Genomic DNA, 19,282 nt, shown 5'->3' with positions numbered 1-19,282 from the left:
CCAGTTATAGATAATACTTATGTCTAACTTTTGTACTTGCATGAAAGGAGGAAAAAAAATGCCACTAAACAGTGGCACTGAAAGTGCCACTGTTGGTGTCCTGGCCCACAAATTAAATGACAGATAATATACTACATTGCCACTCCTTTATGTGGTTTCCAGTAAATTACTGCCTTCTCTAGTACATTAGATAATGTGTGTGAACATTTTGGGCTTGTTTATTTTACAGTACTAGACTTCCTAGCTGTACAGGCCATACTTTGCCCTTTGGGATACAAAAAAATATTCGTAGGTAGAGCTTGAGAAATTGTTAGAAGAATCTAGAAAAACAGTTGATGTGGGAGACAAGAGCAGGAGCTGAAGTTCCAGAATGTGGTGATTTATCCATTGAAACATACTTCCATAAGCAGAAAATCAAAGTGTGGTGAGGAGCCATACAGGATCCCTGCAGCCTTATTAGGTGAACTAATTTCATTTCAGCAAGGCTGTAATTTTTTACAAATTATATAACGTGATTAAGAAGCGCAATTTGAATGTCTGATGCTAAACTAAAACAAATGACATGATGGTTCTGATCAGACTGTTTTTAAATAACACTTGTTTAGAAGTATGTGCTTCATAATAATGTAAAAGTCAGAGCTGGTTTTCATGTCTTCTGTATGTGCCATAGTGTCACAAGGTAAAATTCAGTTGTTATCACATTTCCTTCACTGTCTGTCAGATATGTGGCTTGTGGCTCAAACAATCTTGGCACTGTAAGTGCTGGCCGTACTGGGACAGATTATGTTTTGTCTCATCTTTCGGAGCTGCTGCCATGTCCATTCATCTAATCAGAATGATAGATGCAGTCAGTGTAAGTTGCACACCTGTATTGTAAAGCTATCAGAGGAAAGCTTCCTTAATTTCGTAAGAAAATACTAATGCCTGACCAGGTACGTGCACCATTATCCCAAGTTCAAGGAGAGTAGTCTTATCAAGTAATCACCAAAGCTCATAGCCTTACCTCAGGCAATAAAATGTGTCACCAAAATCAGTAAGATCCTTGCTAGAGCTCTTTCTTTGGGGCAAATGCTTGGCTTCATTCATTCACATTATGGAGTAGTCCTGAATAATTTCTTTCCAAATTTCCTTCCCCTTCCCTTCCTCCAAGGTCACAGCTATGAAGACGAAGGATATATCCTGCTGACATGTCACTCAGTGCTCAGGAAATCTGGATTCTATTCCTGGCCCTTCCCTTGGTCTAGTGGAACACCTTGCAGTAGTCATTTCCCTCCTCTGTGCCTCTGTGCTCTAGTGATAAAAGATGATTGTGGATCTTTATTTGTTGCTATATAATTTATGTGTTTCAAAACCTTAAAAATAAATGTAATTTATCTCTGAGCTAGAAATCGTCTAATCAGAAGTGAGCACTGACTCCTTTGTGATTTTGTTAGAGCGTGGACCTGAAAAATCCAGCTCAGATTACTGCCCCTTGTCCAAAGCAGGCTGAGAGCATCTCAGCATAAGTATTTTATGATGTGGTTAGAGATTAATGAAAATAGAGAAATCTTTATTTACATTTTGAACAGATGGTAAATAGTGTTGAGTTGACTGCTTATTGAGTAAATAATTATAATATATGTCATGCTGATTTCTTCTGGGTGGTATCTCACTTTAAATAGTCCAGGGAGCAGTTAATAGTTTAAGTCTTTTTGGAGTAAATAATGCCAGTTTTGATATTACGAAATGAAAAATAGTTTTCTCAGACAAAATTGTCATTTGTTTCTAAACAGGATATGTATGCTTCCATGTGAATGTAGAGTCCTTATAATTTGATGGAAGTGCTGGTTGTCTGTTCAATGTAGAGTTGACGGTTTTCATCAAATGACAATATTTTTAGATTTATTTTGATACCTAAGAAGTACATGGATTTTTATAAATACATTTTTACTGGGATTTTCAGGGACATCCAAGTAATTAATTTTATTTTATTTTAATTGGAAATAGTGATCTGAAGGCTTGAAAATCTCAGTAGACACATTTGCATTTCCAGACATACCTTGAAAAATTAGATCAAGATCTTATTATCAAACATACATTAATTTTGCCATTTTGATACTGGTGTACGAGATAAATGCATCCTTAAATGTCAGAAGTATGCAGGAAAAGAGGAAAAGGAAGGATAAAACAAAGTCTAAGTGGATTGAAAAGGCGGAGATAGAACTCCAAGTGGAGAATTATTTTTTTCCAGCTAAAGAACAGGAGCAGCTCAGGGATCTACCAATACCTGCATGAAGATTGTGGCACCTGTGTCTGCGTAGCGAAAGAAGATGGTTAAGAGAGGAAGTCAGGACATTGCTGTGTACTGCTGCACCTCCTGTTTCTGAGAACCAATTGTGCCCTGTGGGCATGGTGCTTTGCCCTAGTTTCTGAGGAGAAACTGGAGCTAAGTTGCACACATGCAGTAGACAGGTAAATTGCGCAAGTAATGACAGATACTGCCTTTGCCTCTTGAGCTCCATCGATGGATTATATGAGCTGCATATATAATATGAGCTGCCTGTCTCTCAGGCTGGTGCAGGAAAAGAGCACAGCGGAAAGGGAGTTGCTGTCGTGCACAAGGACTAAGTTTTGCAAGTTATGAGAGTGTTCCCCAGTAGAATGGATGCCTGGCCTCTTTCCAGGTGGTCCATGAAGCAGAAACCAATGTTTGTTACTCACAGTTTGTTGTATTGTGCATGAAAGGGCTGGAAAAGGTACTACCTATTACAGCCTCTTGATAGTTCCTGTAAGGATTACGTTTCTACTTAATGATACACACCAGGTTCATATTATTAGGGAGGGGTTTTGGAGGAGGTGCCACCAAATTCACACAGTCACTAAAGACCAGCAGAGTGTGTGTAATTGTGGAAAAGCTTTGTTGGGTACACTGGCCGTTGGAAAAGATACCAGTGCCTGGCTGGCTCTCTCAAATTCTAGAGTAAATTGAACTTGGGTACGGTCATTGCTTACTATGCATTAAGTTTTTGGAAGTGTCTCAAACTAACCTTTTGAACTGCAGGTATTGTTTTCTTTCCTGAATATTTATAAGCAAATGGTATTAGCATAAAGTTAATAAGACTGTTCCCTTTAAAGCATGAAAAACTTTGTTTTTCTTTGATTTTGTTTATATTGGTTCACACGCAGATTTCTCATTCTTTTCAATAGAACTGAATTTAGCATCAGTAATAAGTATGGCCAGCAATCCTGTCAAGACAGCTCTGTGAACATCTTGGTACATGTTAAAAAATAGCAAAACCAAAATCTGCCTGTCCCTCACACTTGCCTGCACTTACTTACGCAGGCACATCCCCCCAAGGGTGGGGCTGATGTAGAATACAGCATGTTGCAGGACAACTGAAGTAGGGATCTGGGGTTCAAACTAACCCTTTATATGCTGCAAAGGTGCAGTTACTGCCTTGGAAAAATACAGTATCCCAAATAATCACTTTGTTTTCCCTGAAAATGGAACTGCATTCTTGTCACACTAGGACTTCTCAGTTCTGATTAGCACCTTCAGGACAGAGTGGTGGTGATTTTATTTGTTGAGTCAGAAAACCTGTCTACAATTTTTTTTAACTGCTAAAATCAAGTCAGTTCGTGTAGAAGGAACAGATGCTGTGCTGCAGCTTTGTGATAAATACTGTTTGCTGTCTGTGCGCTAAGTGGAATTTAATAGTTTTTCTTTCTGGGGTAGATTGCCTGTGCTTACTTAAGTAAATAATCTTTGCTTTCTATTTGTGATACAGCTGTACTTCTGACAGTGAGACGGGGGAAGATGTCAGGTATGGTATCGTATGAGATTATTGGTCTTTCCTACTAAATCAATTGCAATAGCAAGAACAAAAGGTTTCCAAAATCTATGCTTAAGATTTTTAGAGTCAGAATTCTGAAAATCAATGACACCTTCACTACATTAATTAGCCTAGGGTGCAGTTTTTGAAACCACCTATGTGACTTAGAAAAATATATGAAAACATTGCTGTTTGGCGATTTTGAAAATTGTATCCAAACTTCTCCTGTATGTCTTTGAAAATCCTTCTCTTAAATTAAGGCTGAGCCAGATTATTCCCTAATGGTATACTTAAATGATCTTATCAGTTATTATTTTAAAGGTATCATTTATTATGGCAAATTTTTCTCTTAATTTTTTTGCATCCCGTCATAATTTTATTTTGTCACCTAGCATTCTTCAGGCACACACAAACTGAGAAGTGAGAAGAGCAGCAGATTAATCCATCTGTTGGCAAGGGATCCTCGCATAGAAATTATTTTTGCCAGATTAATATAGCTCAGCTTGGATTTTGGGAATATCTACCAAATCAACTGAGAGCAAAGCTTTCTGACATGATGGTCATTTTAATGTGGCACACAAACCTCCAGACCAGTAAACCTTGTAAAAAGTGGTAATCCTGTCCCTGCTGAAATCAGTGAGAACTTTGTTACTGAAATTAGCAGAGGAAAAATGTCACATGATGTTTCTTTTCCTGATTTGTGCTATATCATAAGCCTCCTACCGACCAGAATATTTTCTTGCTTCTGTGATGCACCACCTATTCTAGTACCTTTTCTTTATATTTATCAACCTCTTCTCTCCCATTTACCTTCTTCTCGGATTTGCTACCTGCTTGTCAAACCCAGTCCTGCAAAACTTCTGCTCCCATCTGTATTACAAGAGGGAGTTTCATGGATCTAATGACTAAGCCTTGTGGTAAAGATTCTTGGAAATCTCAGAGTTCTTTCTGTGTAAGAGAGATGGCAATTTCTGTGCTGAGTTCAAGTGAAGCATGTGAGATAACGTGCACAACAGTATGGCAAGCGTGTTAAAAAGTAGGAAAGAGTATTAAACTGTATGAAACAAATACCCATATTATCATAGATTCTGAGAATCCTAGTCATGTTGGGTAAGAGCTGTAGGAGTATGTCTGATGGTTTTGTTGCACTAGCATCCTGTAGAACATATCTGGTGTTCTCAGAACAGAATATTTTAAGCCAAAGTCTTGTGAGGTCTGTAGCATTTGCTCATAGGTGTTGAATACTTTCTACAAGGTTGTTTAGCGCTTCTCAAAACCAAAGCTTCAACCATACTTTTTTTAGGTCAAGATCAAGTAGTACAGAATTTTAGTATACACGAGTTTTATTTCTATTATACAGTCATTTTATTGTATTTTTAGTTACAAAATGATAATACTTTAATGTAAAAAAAAAAAAAAAAAAACCAAAAACCACTGTTGTGTTTCTTTTCTGCAGCCCAGAGAAGGAATCTCCCATTGACACGGAATTCAGGTACGCCTCTTTAAAAACTTACGGCAACTTCCAGAGGTCCCTTCCAACCTCAGCCATTCTGTGATTGTGAACGTTCTTCAGGAGTGTCTGCCTTTAATTGGCTTTTCCTTCTCAGCAGGCAAATAGTTTGTCCCTGTATGCAAGCTACTGCGAGATTTAGAAGTACAAACAAGCAGGTGACCTTTGCAGTTGATTAACAGCAAAGAAGTATGCTCCTGAACACTTGGATCTGGCAATATCTGGATGTTGTTGCCTACCACTAGGCTCAAAATAGTGGAAGCATTTTTCTTGTTCATGCAGTAATATTATATTCTGGGGATGTTAGTCAACAGCCAGTTGAATATGAGTCAGCAGTGTGCTCAGGTGGCCAAGAAGGCAAATGGCATCAGAAACAGCGTGGCCAGCAGGAGCAGGGAAGTGATTGGGCCACTGTACTTGGCACTGGTGAGACTGCACCTCAAATACTGTGTTCAATTTTGGGCCCCTCACTACAAGGAAGACATTGAGGTGTGGGAGCAGGCAGTGAAGCTGGTGAAGGGGCTGGAGAACAAGTCTAATGAGGAGCAGCTGAGGGAACTATAGTTGTTTGGCCTGGGGAAAAGGAGGCTGAGGGGAGACCTTGTCACTGTCGGCAGCTGCCTGAAAGAAGGTTGTAGTGAGGTGGGTATTGAGCTCTTCTCCCAAGTGATAGACGATAGGACAAGAGGCTATGGCCTCCTAGTTGTGCCAGAGGAGGTTCAGGTTAGATATTAGGAAAAATTTGTTCACCGGAAGGGTTATCAGGCACTGGAACAGGCTGTCCAGGGAGGTGGTGGAGTCACCTCCATGGAGGTATTTAAAAGACAGGCAGACAAGGTGCTTAGGGACACGGTTTAGTAGTGGACAGGTGCAGCTGGACTCCATGATCTCAAAGGTCTTTTCCAACCTAGTGATTCTATGATTATAGGACAGGACACATTTCTCTCTTATCTGGAGAACAGTTGATTTTGAATATAAAGTTTTACACGTTATAAAAACATTTTCCTCAAAGCTTTGCTACTGGTTTTCAAAAATAAATCAGAATTAACTTTTCAATCACATTGAGAATTAAAGTCAGCAAGGGTACAGTTTTAAGCAATGAAAATGAGGGGAAGGGAATACATCTTTATCTTGGAATACTCAGAGCAATATTTTCTCAAATACTGGGGTGAGAATTTCATGCTAATTAAAAAAAATGCTTCCCTCTTGAGGCAGAAATGAATGCTCTTTGAATTATGTTTTGGGACTGCGGGCTGGGCTGTCTGTGGGATTTTTTTTCTGTCTTTTTTCTTTTTTTTCCTTGTTTCTGTTTCATTTTCCAATAAAGAGAGTTCATAAAGTGTAATTAAATTCAAATGAGCCATCAGACATTTGAACTTCGAAGCGCACTAGCAGGGTATTGTAACTGTGTGTTCTTTCAGGCCATCACAGAAAACTGGATCCTGTAATGATTTCTAAGCCAGCTTGGTGAAAGCCTGAAAAAAATTAATAGGGCATGTGACCTTAGCTCCTAGTTAAAAAAAAAAAATAAAGCGCCTGGTCTCTTTTGGCAGCGCATAGTCTGAATTGTATTTAAGTCCAACTAGAAAGAGGCTTCTGTAATGGCTGTCTAACAGACAAAGGCTACATTTGGGTGAGAGGTTCTGTTTCGTTATTGGATTAGCTGATAGAGCTGGAAAGAAAACAGATATGCTTTTAGGCGTGTGACCCCTCTTTCGGCCTTTTTCTTGGAGAAACAGTGATATGCCAGTGAGTTTTCCAGCAGTATCAGCGACTCTAATAAAAAAAACTTCACAGAATCACTAGGCTAGAAAAGACCCACAGGATCATCAAGTCCAACTAGTCCTATCGATCACTAAACCATGTCCTTCCGCACCCCATCCACCCATCTTTTAAACACCTCCAGGGCTGGTGACTCAAACATCTTCCTGGGCATCCTCTGGCAGTGCCCAATGACCCTTTCTGTGAAAAACTTTTTCCTAATGTCCAATCTGAACCTCTCCCAGTGCAGCTTGAGGCCGTTCCCCCTTGACCGATCACCTGTCACTTGGGAGAAGAGGCCAGCACGCACCTCTCTACAACCTCCTTTCAGGTAGTTGAAGAGAGCAATAAGGTCTCCCTCAGCCTCCTCTTCTCAAGGCTGAACAACCACAGTTCACTCAGCCGCTCCTCATAAGACTTGTTCTCCAGCCCCTTCACCAGCTTCCTTTCTCCAAGTTGTGCCTCACTCGGATCCTTAGTGCACAACTGCCAACAAAAGTGCTACTACTTCACTACTAGGCAGATACTTTTATTTTTAAATAGTAATAATAATCCCTATAAAATAAAATGCGAGTAGTGAGATCCTGTTGACCTTACCTGATAAGTTGTCTTCTCTGATGGTACAGTATGGGGGCATCTCTATAGGGGAAAATTTAGCAAATGTTTTCCTCTGTTTTATTGATTTCATAGAAAGATTTTAACCCTGGCTACACATATGCTTTATGGCTCAAGCTCCCTTCTTAGAATGAAGAAAAAAAATGCGGGGGAGGTGATTGCCTTGTGCAGGTGTGGAGATTTTTTTAAGCACCTTAAAAAATACCTTTTTAGAATGTCGCTCCTGAAGCTAGTCATCTGCTATACAAATTTGACACCTCATGTATTTTCTTGGTGGAAGAGCTATTGATTGTCCTAAAGAAAAGAAGTGAGAGGCAGCATTTTTTAAGATTTATTACCAGTTTCTTCCTTTACAAGAAAGTGATTTTCTGTAACACAGACTGTACTCGTAAGCTGAGCACTGTCTTTTTTTTTTTTATCCCTAGGAAAAGAGGATCAGTAGCATATGCATCACAGAAGCCTTGGTTGCTCAATGCCACAGTGGAAGAGAATATCACATTTGAAAGCCCTTTTAACAAACAGAGGTAACAGGTTTCAGCACTGTTACACGCTTTACTCCCCTTTCACCTGAAGAGTGGAGTTGTGTAGGCATCAGTTGATGCATGGATTCCCACCTCCCTCCAGTAACAAATGTACTGCACCTGCCTGAACATGACAGGAGACCTTGAATTCTGCATGGTCTCCCTTTGACCATGTTTTTCCTGAAGGGCCCAAGGGATAGAGTTCAGACTGGATTGAGCTTAAGTGTAGAAGTGTTTTCATTTCGAAGAACTGTATGTGTTTAGCATACAATATTCTCGAACCTAATTGACTAGTTTAACTGTCTTAAATGGACATTAGCTGTTTGCGAGAGGGAATGTTGTTTATCACAGTTTCAGTGTTTAGTACATTGTGAAGGATTAATGGGCTGCCTTTTTATTCAGTATAAGTGCCCACCAAACATTCTAAAAACATTCTGAAATATTTAAAAGTTGCGGGTATTCTGTTCGCCTTGCCCTTAAAAGAAGTGGTTAGCTATGCATTCACATCCTACACACATTTTTCCATCATCCTTGGATACTGAACAAGAAACAAAGGCCCTGGGCATGAAAGAAGTTAAATGCTAAACAGTGGAAATATACACAATGGAAGAAGTTGTGCTTGTTTTGCCTGATTTCAACTATTAAATACTTTTAGTTGGGAAACTGATCTAAGATGCTTTTTCTTAGCTAAAATGTTATTTACTTGCCTGAGATTGAAAGAGATCACATTAGAACAATTAGTGGCTAACAAGTATGTTTTCCTTCTGTGTGATTTTTCCAGGTGGTTAATTTTTGTTCCTCTGCAGGTAGGAAATGTGCTTCTTTAGCAGTATCTATGTGGGGGTTGCGTTACCTTTTTTGTTTCCACAGGTACAAAGCAGTAATTGATGCTTGTTCTCTCCAGCCTGATATTGACATTCTCCCTCATGGAGACCAAACCCAGATTGGAGAGAGGGTCAGTAAACAGTTACAGGCTTCTATTTTTGTTTCAAATATGTAGAGGGGGTTTTATTGTTTTGTTGTGTTCTTAAAATCTTACTGGTTATTTGGCAACAAAGGTAATCTTTTCATTAAGTGTATGTCTGGGTCATTAGTCTGAAAGCTTGTTGCTCAGTAAACATGGAAACACTGTCATTTATATCAGATGCAGTGATTTAAATGTGCTGTCTGAATGCATGACTAATTCTGCAGCCTTTCTGTCAGGTATTCTGACTCGACAGTGCAGTTTTTTTGTTTCTTCAGGAGTAACATAAAATTTAACAATTCATAGATTTTTAGAACCCCTTCATTTAGAAAAGGGACAGTGTTTAATCAATGGCAAACTAAGCTTTATCGTGTCAGGTAAGTTTAATGAGTGACAAGAAAGAAAACAGAAGTCACAAATTTGTAAACGATTTACTCTGGCATATGCTGGAACTGTCACAAACAAAAAAAATCCCAAGAAATCCCAAAACCACAACTAACCACCCCACACAAGGATACGTTTCCATGCCTAAGCTCCACACTGGCTACCATGTTAATTTGAAATAGTTTAATTCCTAACCAAATTCATTGTGTAATCAAACAAATGTTTTTTGACGGAAGGAAGGAAGTGGAGGCGGGGGAGAAGGTGGGGCAGCATCTTTTGGCAGCAATACGGGTTTATGAGAGCTTAAGTTGTTTGTGAAGCTGCAGGTCGGTCACAGGAGGGATGCTTAACTTAGAGTAGGATGATAGCAAGGAACTAAGGGCCAAAAACGAGTACACTAGCAACCAGATGCTGTTCACCTCAGCATGGTCTAACCTCCCAGCTAGCCTATACTGTTAAATAAAGGAGCTGATACAGTATGACAACATACAATTATAAACATAAATAGAGAACAGGACACAGTCAGACTCAAAGGTGAAGTTTTGAGTAGAAGTCTAGTTTAGTTTAGACTGACTGTATAATATCTATGCCACCTACACCATTATGTCACCACTAAACATTTCCTGTCCCTCTGGTATGTGTGGAGTATGGCTCTGGACAGTCTTCTACCCTTTCTAACAATTTGTGTACTGCGTTCGCAGCTGCATTGCAGTCCCACACTTCTGAAAAATTTCTCTAGTCTCTTTGTCCAGAAAATCTTCTGTGGATAATCCAATCAGAATATGAATATTCAGTTGATATTTTTATAACTGTCTGATTATTTTCCTTCTGCTTATCTGCAGGGCATTAATCTGTCTGGAGGGCAGCGCCAACGTATCAGTGTGGCAAGAGCACTCTACCAGCAGACAAATGTTGTGTTCCTGGTGAGTAAGTACCATTATGTTTATGCTTCAAACAGAAGAACAAAATGCAGTCATTTAGGATATTTCATGAGTAACACACACAGAATGTTGTGCTTCACTCAGCTAAGCCAAATGTGCACTGTTTATTTTATATCTGTTATTACTTAGCCTGCAGGTAGGTAGCATTTTGTAAATGCTGCAGGCAGATGGATAGTTATTAGGATACTAATTGAAATGCTGATGCTTCCCCTCTCAGTCTATTGAAATTTCTTTTTGACACCTGTGTTTATCTTTAGTACTTAGAAATTTAATAGTCTCAACTGTATTCATGAATTCCTAAGCTGTCTCAGGCCTAAAATTAATGTTGTCCTGTGTCTGAGGTGTTTCCTTTCTGTAACAAACTTAGCTGTCTTCCCACCCTGATCTGCTTGTTGTGTATCCTCTCCTAGCTTCAACAGAGGTGCTATGGAAAAACATGTGAGAGCAGGCTCTAAAAACTTAGTCAGTGGGAAAACAGGTGCATCCTACACGCTTGCTTGTAGTGAGCTTGCTGGCTTTCCAATTTAGAACTTCCTTCTTAGCTCGTTTTTTAAGGAGCTTTGAATCCAGCTGTTATGACAGAAAGACATGAGTCATGTGGGATTAGAAAAGCTGTGCACATTAGAGGTCATCCCTAAAAGTCTGGGAGGTTACTTAGACCTTTCCTTGTAATTAGGCTGATTGGCTTGTGCTTCATATGTAAGGGCATTTCCAAGCAATGATCAGAATGCAGGGAAGTAGAAAGCAGTTGAGCCAGGTGCCACAAATCAGAATATCTTGTCTTGGGCTTTAACTTGGTTTTGTGACTTTCTGTCCTTTTGTGCAGGACACTCAATGATCTCCTAAGAGTAGCAGGTTCTATTGTGGTATTGTAATGTAAAAGCAACTACCAATAAATTTTTTTCCAGTTATTAATCTTTCAAAAATAATCAGGAATCCTGTGTGTTAGTATTTGCAAATGCTTCATTCTTTTAAAACTGATTTTTGAAACCAAATGCTTATGAAACTTCTCTCTCACAAGCATGCACCTCATATTCAATAACCTTTCATATTCTTTCAGCTTCTTGTGATCATTGCAGATATGAAAAAAAAGGTTATATGATAATTCATTGTGTGTTTTATTTTTAATAACATTCAGACAGCATTTTTTTTTTGTTGTATGTCAGACTAGTCTTGTCGTATGGCTTGGGTTTTTCACGTGTCTTGTAGTCAATCATAGAATCATAGAATAACCAGGTTGGAAGAGACCCACTGGATCATCGAGTCCAACCATTCCTATCAAACACTAAACCATGCCCCTTAGCACCTCGTCCACCCGTCCCTTGAACACCTCCAGGGAAGGTGACTCAACCACCTCCCTGGGTAGCCTGTTCCAGTGTCCAATGACCCTTTCTGTGAAAAATTTTTTCCTAATGTCCAGCCTAAACCTCCCCTGGCAGAGCTTGAGGCCATTCCCTCTTGTCTTGTCCCCTGTCACCTGGCAGAAGAGGTCAGCACCCTCCTCTCCACAACCTCCTTTCAGGTAGTTATAGAGAGCAATGAGGTCTCCCCTCAGCCTCCTCTTCTCCAGGCTGAACACCCCGAGCTCTCTCAGCCGCTCCTCATAAGGCATGTTCTCCAGCCCCCTCACCAGCTTCATTGCTCTTCTCTGGACTCGCTCCAGAGCCTCAACATCCTTCTTGTGGTGAGGGGCCCAGAACTGAACACAGGATTCAAGGAGTGGTCTTACCAGTGCCGAGTACAATGCATCATTACCTCCTTGCTCGGTGAGCACAGTGCACACGCGGTTGCATATACCTTGAGAATAAATTCTGTACCACAATCTGAAGTTACAGTGTTTCAAAAGCACCTTTTAAGTGTTCTGTGTTACAATGCTCTGATATTAGAATTTATCTTACTGTTGATTGCAAACAGTTTTGGTTTTGTAGAAACCAAAGTATTGTTGTATGAAAGCAACAATACTGAAGTATCTAATGCAGTCGCAGTATAAATTGTTGCAAAATTGAAGGAAATAGCAGTTCAAGGGGATTTCTGAAGCACTCACCTATTTGCTTATACTTCTCTGTAAGTAGCTGCTGGCAATAATGTCACTCAGAGAAAACAGAGTTAATTCAAATTCAACCCTACTTTGTCAGCAAACATCTGGACAAAAGAAAACAAAATGGAATTTTTAAGAAATCCTGGTTTTAGTGTAATATCAAACCATAGAATAGTTTGGGTTGGAAGGGACCTTAAAGATCATCTAGTTCCAACACCCCTGCGGTGGCCAGGGACACCTCCCACCAGACCAGGCTGCCCAAGTTCCCATCCAACCTGACCTTAACACCTCCAGAGATGGGGCATCCACAGCTTCCCTGGGCAACCTGTGCCAGTGCCTCACCACTCTTACAGTGAAGAATTTCCTCCTGATATCTAGTCTAAATCTGCCCCTCTCCAGTTTACAGCCATTAAACATTCCGCAGCATGAAATAAGAATACTAAGTAAATCCTAAACCCAGTACTAGTAGCGCATGCAGGAATAAGAGATTTGTAATTCCATATAAATAGAATTAAGTAAATGAACCCTCCAATAGACAGTCTGAATTAGTTTATACCTAAATTAATTGCATATAATTCATTGATTCAATAAGGTAATCTAAGTTGCAAATTAAGCATCTGAGCACAGTTATCAAACTGATCAGTATTTCTCCTTTTGTGATTCTTTGTTCATGGCGTTTTGATTTATGTATCAAATAAAAAATTCAGAAGGCAATTATGTACAAGGGAAATAAAAATGTGCTCTTTGTCAGTCTCCCTGGAGCAGAAGTATGCCATAGTCATACATTGCTGTATTGTCTTGAGTCTGACAGAAACAACGTACTACGGTTACGTAGGCTGTGAGACGCATCTGTTGAGAGAAGCAGTTCCTGGAAACCCTCAGAAGATCATAGCATTTATGCAGCTGATATTACTGTATGTCTGAGTACTCGCTGCAAAAGGACAGTTAAGAAAACCATTCCTCAGAACAATCTTGATGATCTAATGGCCTTTTTTCAATTGTCTATATTGATCTAACTGATTTTACTAGTATTAAGATCCGTCAGTTTCCTTAATTCCTGTAAATGCTGGCTCCAAAAGCTGACCTCTTCTCCTCATGACAGGATGATCCATTTTCTGCACTGGATATCCACCTAAGTGACCATCTCATGCAAGAAGGGATCCTGAAAATGCTACGGGAAGACAAGCGAACCATTGTGCTAGTAACTCACAAGCTGCAGTACTTACCCCATGCTGACTGGGTAAGAAAATTCTTCCCATTTTTTCCGAGGAGGCAAGAATATGGAGTGAATATGTCTTTCTATGAACAAGGCCTTTGCTTTATCTCTCCACCAAATGATTATTTAGTGAGAAGAGACATAGTAAAGATAATTTGAAAATTAGCCAGTGAGTTTGGGGTGCCATAATTTTGGAATTCCATCTTAGAACACCAAAATAGGCTGGATTTTTATACAGCTAGTACTTAATACTCTCGTGAAACCAGGCTGCATTTAAAACATATTGAGTTTCCAAACCCAAAATATACTAGTTATAGTATATTTGGAAATTTTGTTCATTTTTTTACTTGCGAAACAGTGAAATATTTGAGTAACATATTTTCCTTTGGAATATTAGTAGGAATGTGTCACTGCTGTCATGGAAAAAGGTGTGTTTATGCATATTGAGGTGTATGAAAATACAAGATAAAAACTAGTATTTCCTTGTGGTTAGTACTAGTACGTAACACATCAAGAACATTTTTACCCTTTGTGTGTTGGTAAAAATTTTAAGAAATGTGTAGTATTCACTTGTTTTGTTAGGATTCTTTGATATATTTGGAAATCTATTGAAAATTTGGAGGTATACTTTCTGTAACAGTTTGCAATTGCAAATGTCAAAGCAGCAAATGAAGTAGGATAATGAGCTTTGGTTTTCTGGAGGTTTTTTATTTCATTGGTTCACACTGGCCTTGCACTTTGTCCTCCTGCAGTTATCCAGCTACATCATAGGTCGTCTTCTCCACAAGGATTGATGACTGCAGTTATGCCTCCTAGGAGTACTTTTCTAATTTGCAGCTTGCACAGACTATAGCAGCTGTTACTCTGTCTCAAAAATAATCATATTTCAGCTGCTCTCTTCTGCAGATTGGCTTGCTATAAAGTTAAGACATCAATCTTGTTCTGATCGTGTTTTTGGTGGGCAGCATTTATTTTTGATGGTGTCTGCTGTGACCTTGTCACTCGGCTCTACACCTCTTCTCAACACAATTCTGGTTTTCTGGTTAGTGTCTCTCAAGATCCAGGAGTTCTCTGCCTTCTTCCCTCCCTATGAGGTCCATTTTATCTTCCTCTTTTTCAATAGCATTTTCAATTGTTATATTTGCGTTTTTTTTAAATATGCACCACTATGGGCTTGTATCAGTATGATTTTTTTCATTTTCTTCATGAATATCAGACTTGCTTCTAAATGTTTGTTGTTTTATGAGATACTCTATGAGAATTGTTTTTATTACTTTCTAATTGGGTTACAGTTTTATGAAATATACTGCTCCAAGCAGCCTGGAGACAGGAAGGATTTGTATTAAATTTAGAACTTAAAAATACTTGTGAAGAAATAGTTCAGTTTTTATTTATAAGCACAGGTCTCATTAAGTCTGAGCAAATTTTACCCAGTAGTCTGTAGCAGCAATTTTTATTTTATTAAGGAATTTTAAAGTATCTGATGGTCCTCTGAAATCTTTGTAGCAAAACCCTCAAAAGAAATCAAGATCCAGCCCAATGACGGGTTGAATAAATTGACCAGAAAAAGATCCTTGGTTGCTTTATTTTTATTTTCCTCTAGTGTAAATTCTTAGCAGTAAGTGGAATAGCTAATTTCCTCATCCTTGGCCCATGCAAATTTCTGAGTTTCCAGGGAGAGAGAAAAATAAATACTACATTAAGTGTTTTCTAATGATGTCACGTGGATTTACAATCCTCACGCCTCATTTTCCAATTCTGCTTCTCAGATCTGAAGTGAAGGTAGTTACACTGTGTATATAATGTAGTTACACCGATATAAACCTGGAAAATACACCCTTCGGACTTTGTCTTACAAATATTTTCTTTTTTTTTTTTACCTGAACTGTGTCCACTATTTACACTTTTAAAAGCTTTAGGGATTCAAATTCCCTAGCTGTTCTTTATCACGTCCATGATATCGAACAGACGGTGGAGCCAGCATGCTCAAATCTAATTGCCTGAATGAGGGCAAAACAGGCTGTGCACAGTGTGTTGCTAAAAGCCTTTTCGTTTCAGGAGGTAAGAGAACTCTGAAATCTTATCCTGCTAATTACTGATATTTAGGAAGAGTAATGCACTTTCCTGCCTGCTGACAGGGACCCCGTTCTTTTTTCTTACTTAAAAGCAGCCTTCCTATCTGAGAACATGAAGTATGGGAAGTTTCTGGGTTTGCAGCATCTTGAGTAAAGGGGATAGAATCAAGAGATAACTTCACTGTCATTTTAGAAGACAGATTTGTTCACAGAAATATTCTTTATTTAAGAAAAGAGAAAATTCTGTCCAGGCACAGCAGCATAGCTTTGAAATAAATAGAGAGATGTGGCTATTTATCTTACCACTTGCATTTCTAACTTTTTAGATAATTGCCATGAAAGATGGTAACATCCAGAGAGAAGGAACACTCAAGGACATTCAGAAATCAGAGACTGAGCTCTTTGAACACTGGAAGACATTAATGAATCGACAAGACCAAGAGTTGGAGAAGGTTTTTGATGGGCAGGGAAATCAGCATTTGCAAAAAAATGTGACTTTTTTTTTTCTTAGGTTGAAAGCATTAGCAAGGATTTACAAGCTGTGTGTGATTTTTAACTCAGTATGAATGTAGCATTCCTATTGCCATTATTATTTATCTATAAAGATAAATTCCTTTATCAGGACATCTTATACTTCCTTGATACTGTTCCATCTGATCCATTCTTCATAGGAAGCTCTATCAAAATATTTTTGACTAAAGAATATTAAATTGGGCCATTTTAGGAAAAGCATTGGTAATGTGTAATACTGACAACTGCTTCTATAAATATTTCTGAATTTAATCATTGCTATGAGTTTTTCAGTTGTGCCTATAAATTGTTAACGCATTTTTTTCTTTACTACTGTAACACAGGAAAAAATGAGATATTAATCTTAGTTCTTATTAATTCAGGGATACCTATCCATGTTAAGATTCCGAGAGGGTTGGGATTGACAACCTGAAATTAATGTCAGATGTCTATTTTATATCCATTGGTATCACACAGAGGTAGCAAATCAGTCACTTAGGAACGCTGGCTGTAAGATTCTCGCTTCTGCTTTTCACTCATGTTCTGATTGGAAGCAAACTTTGTCACAGCTAGTATCTTTTTATTTATTCTCTGCTTGAAAACATATGAATTGTCCCTTTTTTAGGAGACTATTATTGAAAGAAAAACTGTTTTGGAAAGAACCAATCTTCGGAGGACTATGTATTCCCGTGAAGCTCTGCTGAAAGATGATGAAGAGGATGAAGGTAAAAGGGCAACCTTTAAGCCCAGTACCACTACATTACTGTTTCATGGTTTAATTATATTTGAATGAATTAACCAGATGGTAAGAGAATAACAATTCTTTTGGTGGATTGTGACTCATAAGAGTGCTGCTTCCATCAATTTTACTGCTGGGCTACAGTGATTTCCAGCATTCAGAAGTCGTAGCATCCTCCAGACTTGATTTGATAACGAAAAAGGAGTAACATGGAATAATTTATGCTGGGTGAGCTTCACACCTGTCAATAGCTGATCACACTTGCTTAAGATTTTACACAGGAAAAAATTGCAATTCATTTTTATCAAGCCAGTACTTTTAAATTACAAAACCATGGCTGAATACATTGGACACCTAGTGTTAAGGGGTTTTTGCATCTTCTTAGCGTGCATTACTACTAACTTCAGCAGGTTAATACATTCATGCCTAAGCAGGTAGTTTCACCTTAAAACCACTCTTTATTCTGTGTGATAAGACCTGTTCTGTAGCTGCCACTTGCCAGTCTCTCTGAAAGGTGTGTACAAGCAAATCAGTGTGGCTCTACTTTCTTCACACACATTGCAGAAGAAGTAACAGAAAGTGATGACGAAGACAACCTGTCTTCAGTGTTGCATCAGAGAGCAAAGATGCCCTGGAGAGCCTGTGGCAAGTACCTCAGCGCAGCAGGAATCCTCCTTCTGCCACTCCTGGTTCTGTCCCAGCTGCTGAAGCACACGGTGATGGTGGCCATTGACTACTGCCTGGCATGCTGGACCTCAGAAGCCATTTCTGGGAAGACAGAGCTAGAGCTGAGAAACTGCTCTAACTGTGAGGCAGAGGTATGCAAGTCCACATTCACCTTCCTCTTACAATAACTAGGGGTCGGCTCCCACTGCCAAGCTCTGCTCTGAGTTTTGTTTACAATATTCTGTATTTCTAGTAACAGGTCTACTCCAGAGTATTTTGAAGGTTAATACATTTTTGGATACACAGTGCAATAACGCTAAGAGTAGAGTTTTGTGCATTGTTATTCTTTTTTTGCTAGATTTATTGTGTTTTCATCATCTAGCTGATATGCCTAAACCTCTGTCCCAAAGTAATTTTGACATCGTAGTTCTTTCCTTTTTCCTGTACATTTGCATTCTCACCGCAAATTGGGCTGCAGATTTTGTAACATATGTGCATCGTGGATTTTTTTATTTTTTTTTTTATGATGAGCACTCTTTTTTGTTTGACTTCTTATTAATGGGTTCCACATGGAACTGATCAGTGTCACCTAGCAGGGTACTCTCTATGTATAATGCAATAGTGGAGGGATATTGTTAGAAATGGGATTGTTTTCTTTATTGGGAATTAGTACCTACAAATAATCCTCATGAATGTTTTGGAGGTGCATGTATGATTTCACTGGATTCATGTTTTTATCTCTAAAAGATACTTCATTGATGCTGGGGTTTCATATTAACTTAGTATTTCGAAATAGAAACTATCCCATTCAGTTCCTATTAAAAAAATAGACCATAACAACAAAGCCATGCTAAATGCTTTGAAGATGCTTTCTTCCTTCACATAAAATTATTAAAAATACCTTTTCAGGGTGGTTGTAGTATTTTGTGCTTTTAAATTTCTGATTAAACTCTTATTTTCATGCACACGCTTCTCTCTCCTGTGAATAATAAATTTTGGTTTAAGATTGTCAAAAATCATTGGCAGTGTAATTTAAGGAGGAAGGAGGGTTTACTTCTTCCATTTCTTCAGTCCTATATTTGTGTTTTTACAATAAATTTTAAACATAATTTACAGTGAATTATTTTGTTACCCTTCCTTTGTTTCTTAGGATTTCAACCATTCTCCGTATTCAAAAGTTTTCAGCATTCTCTGCTGTCTTGGGATTGTATTATGTCTTGTGACATCAATAGCGGTGGAGTGGACTGGCTTAAAAGTCACCAAAAAGCTGCACTCTTCTTTACTAAATAAAATTATTTTGGCTCCAATGAGGTACTCCTCTGATTGTAATACTAATTGTATTGTGATAATTTTGTGTTTCTTACTTCAAGGCAGTCTTCTAAGGACAATTTTTTATTAAGAAGTGACTGTGAGGCACATTTTTTTTTAATGTATCATTAAAAAACATAAGGTATCAAACTACTGAGTCGTCTTTGAAAATGCTACCAAGGCTGCTTGGGTTCCTACACACTGGTCACATGCCTCTCCTGC

General features: G+C 38.6%; 1 protein-coding gene across 2 annotated transcripts in view; it reads left to right on the top strand.

The window, feature by feature from the left end:
* The window catches only part of ABCC8 (ATP binding cassette subfamily C member 8), a 78,625-nt gene that overhangs the window by 42,606 nt on the left and 16,737 nt on the right, over positions 1 to 19,282 (top strand). For both annotated transcript variants that reach the window (XM_069857661.1, XM_069857662.1), the window contains exons 17-26: positions 3,768 to 3,803; positions 5,269 to 5,304; positions 8,124 to 8,222; positions 9,090 to 9,174; positions 10,410 to 10,490; positions 13,649 to 13,786; positions 16,164 to 16,289; positions 16,973 to 17,072; positions 17,651 to 17,904; positions 18,903 to 19,063. In XM_069857661.1, coding sequence (XP_069713762.1) covers positions 3,768 to 3,803; positions 5,269 to 5,304; positions 8,124 to 8,222; positions 9,090 to 9,174; positions 10,410 to 10,490; positions 13,649 to 13,786; positions 16,164 to 16,289; positions 16,973 to 17,072; positions 17,651 to 17,904; positions 18,903 to 19,063 — 1,116 coding nt within the window. The remainder of the gene's footprint in view (positions 1 to 3,767; positions 3,804 to 5,268; positions 5,305 to 8,123; positions 8,223 to 9,089; positions 9,175 to 10,409; positions 10,491 to 13,648; positions 13,787 to 16,163; positions 16,290 to 16,972; positions 17,073 to 17,650; positions 17,905 to 18,902; positions 19,064 to 19,282) is intronic.

The sequence above is a fragment of the Phaenicophaeus curvirostris genome, chromosome 5, assembly GCF_032191515.1.
Source record: "Phaenicophaeus curvirostris isolate KB17595 chromosome 5, BPBGC_Pcur_1.0, whole genome shotgun sequence".
NCBI lineage: Eukaryota > Metazoa > Chordata > Aves > Cuculiformes > Cuculidae > Phaenicophaeus > Phaenicophaeus curvirostris.
This window is presented reverse-complemented; position numbering and strand designations above follow the sequence as displayed.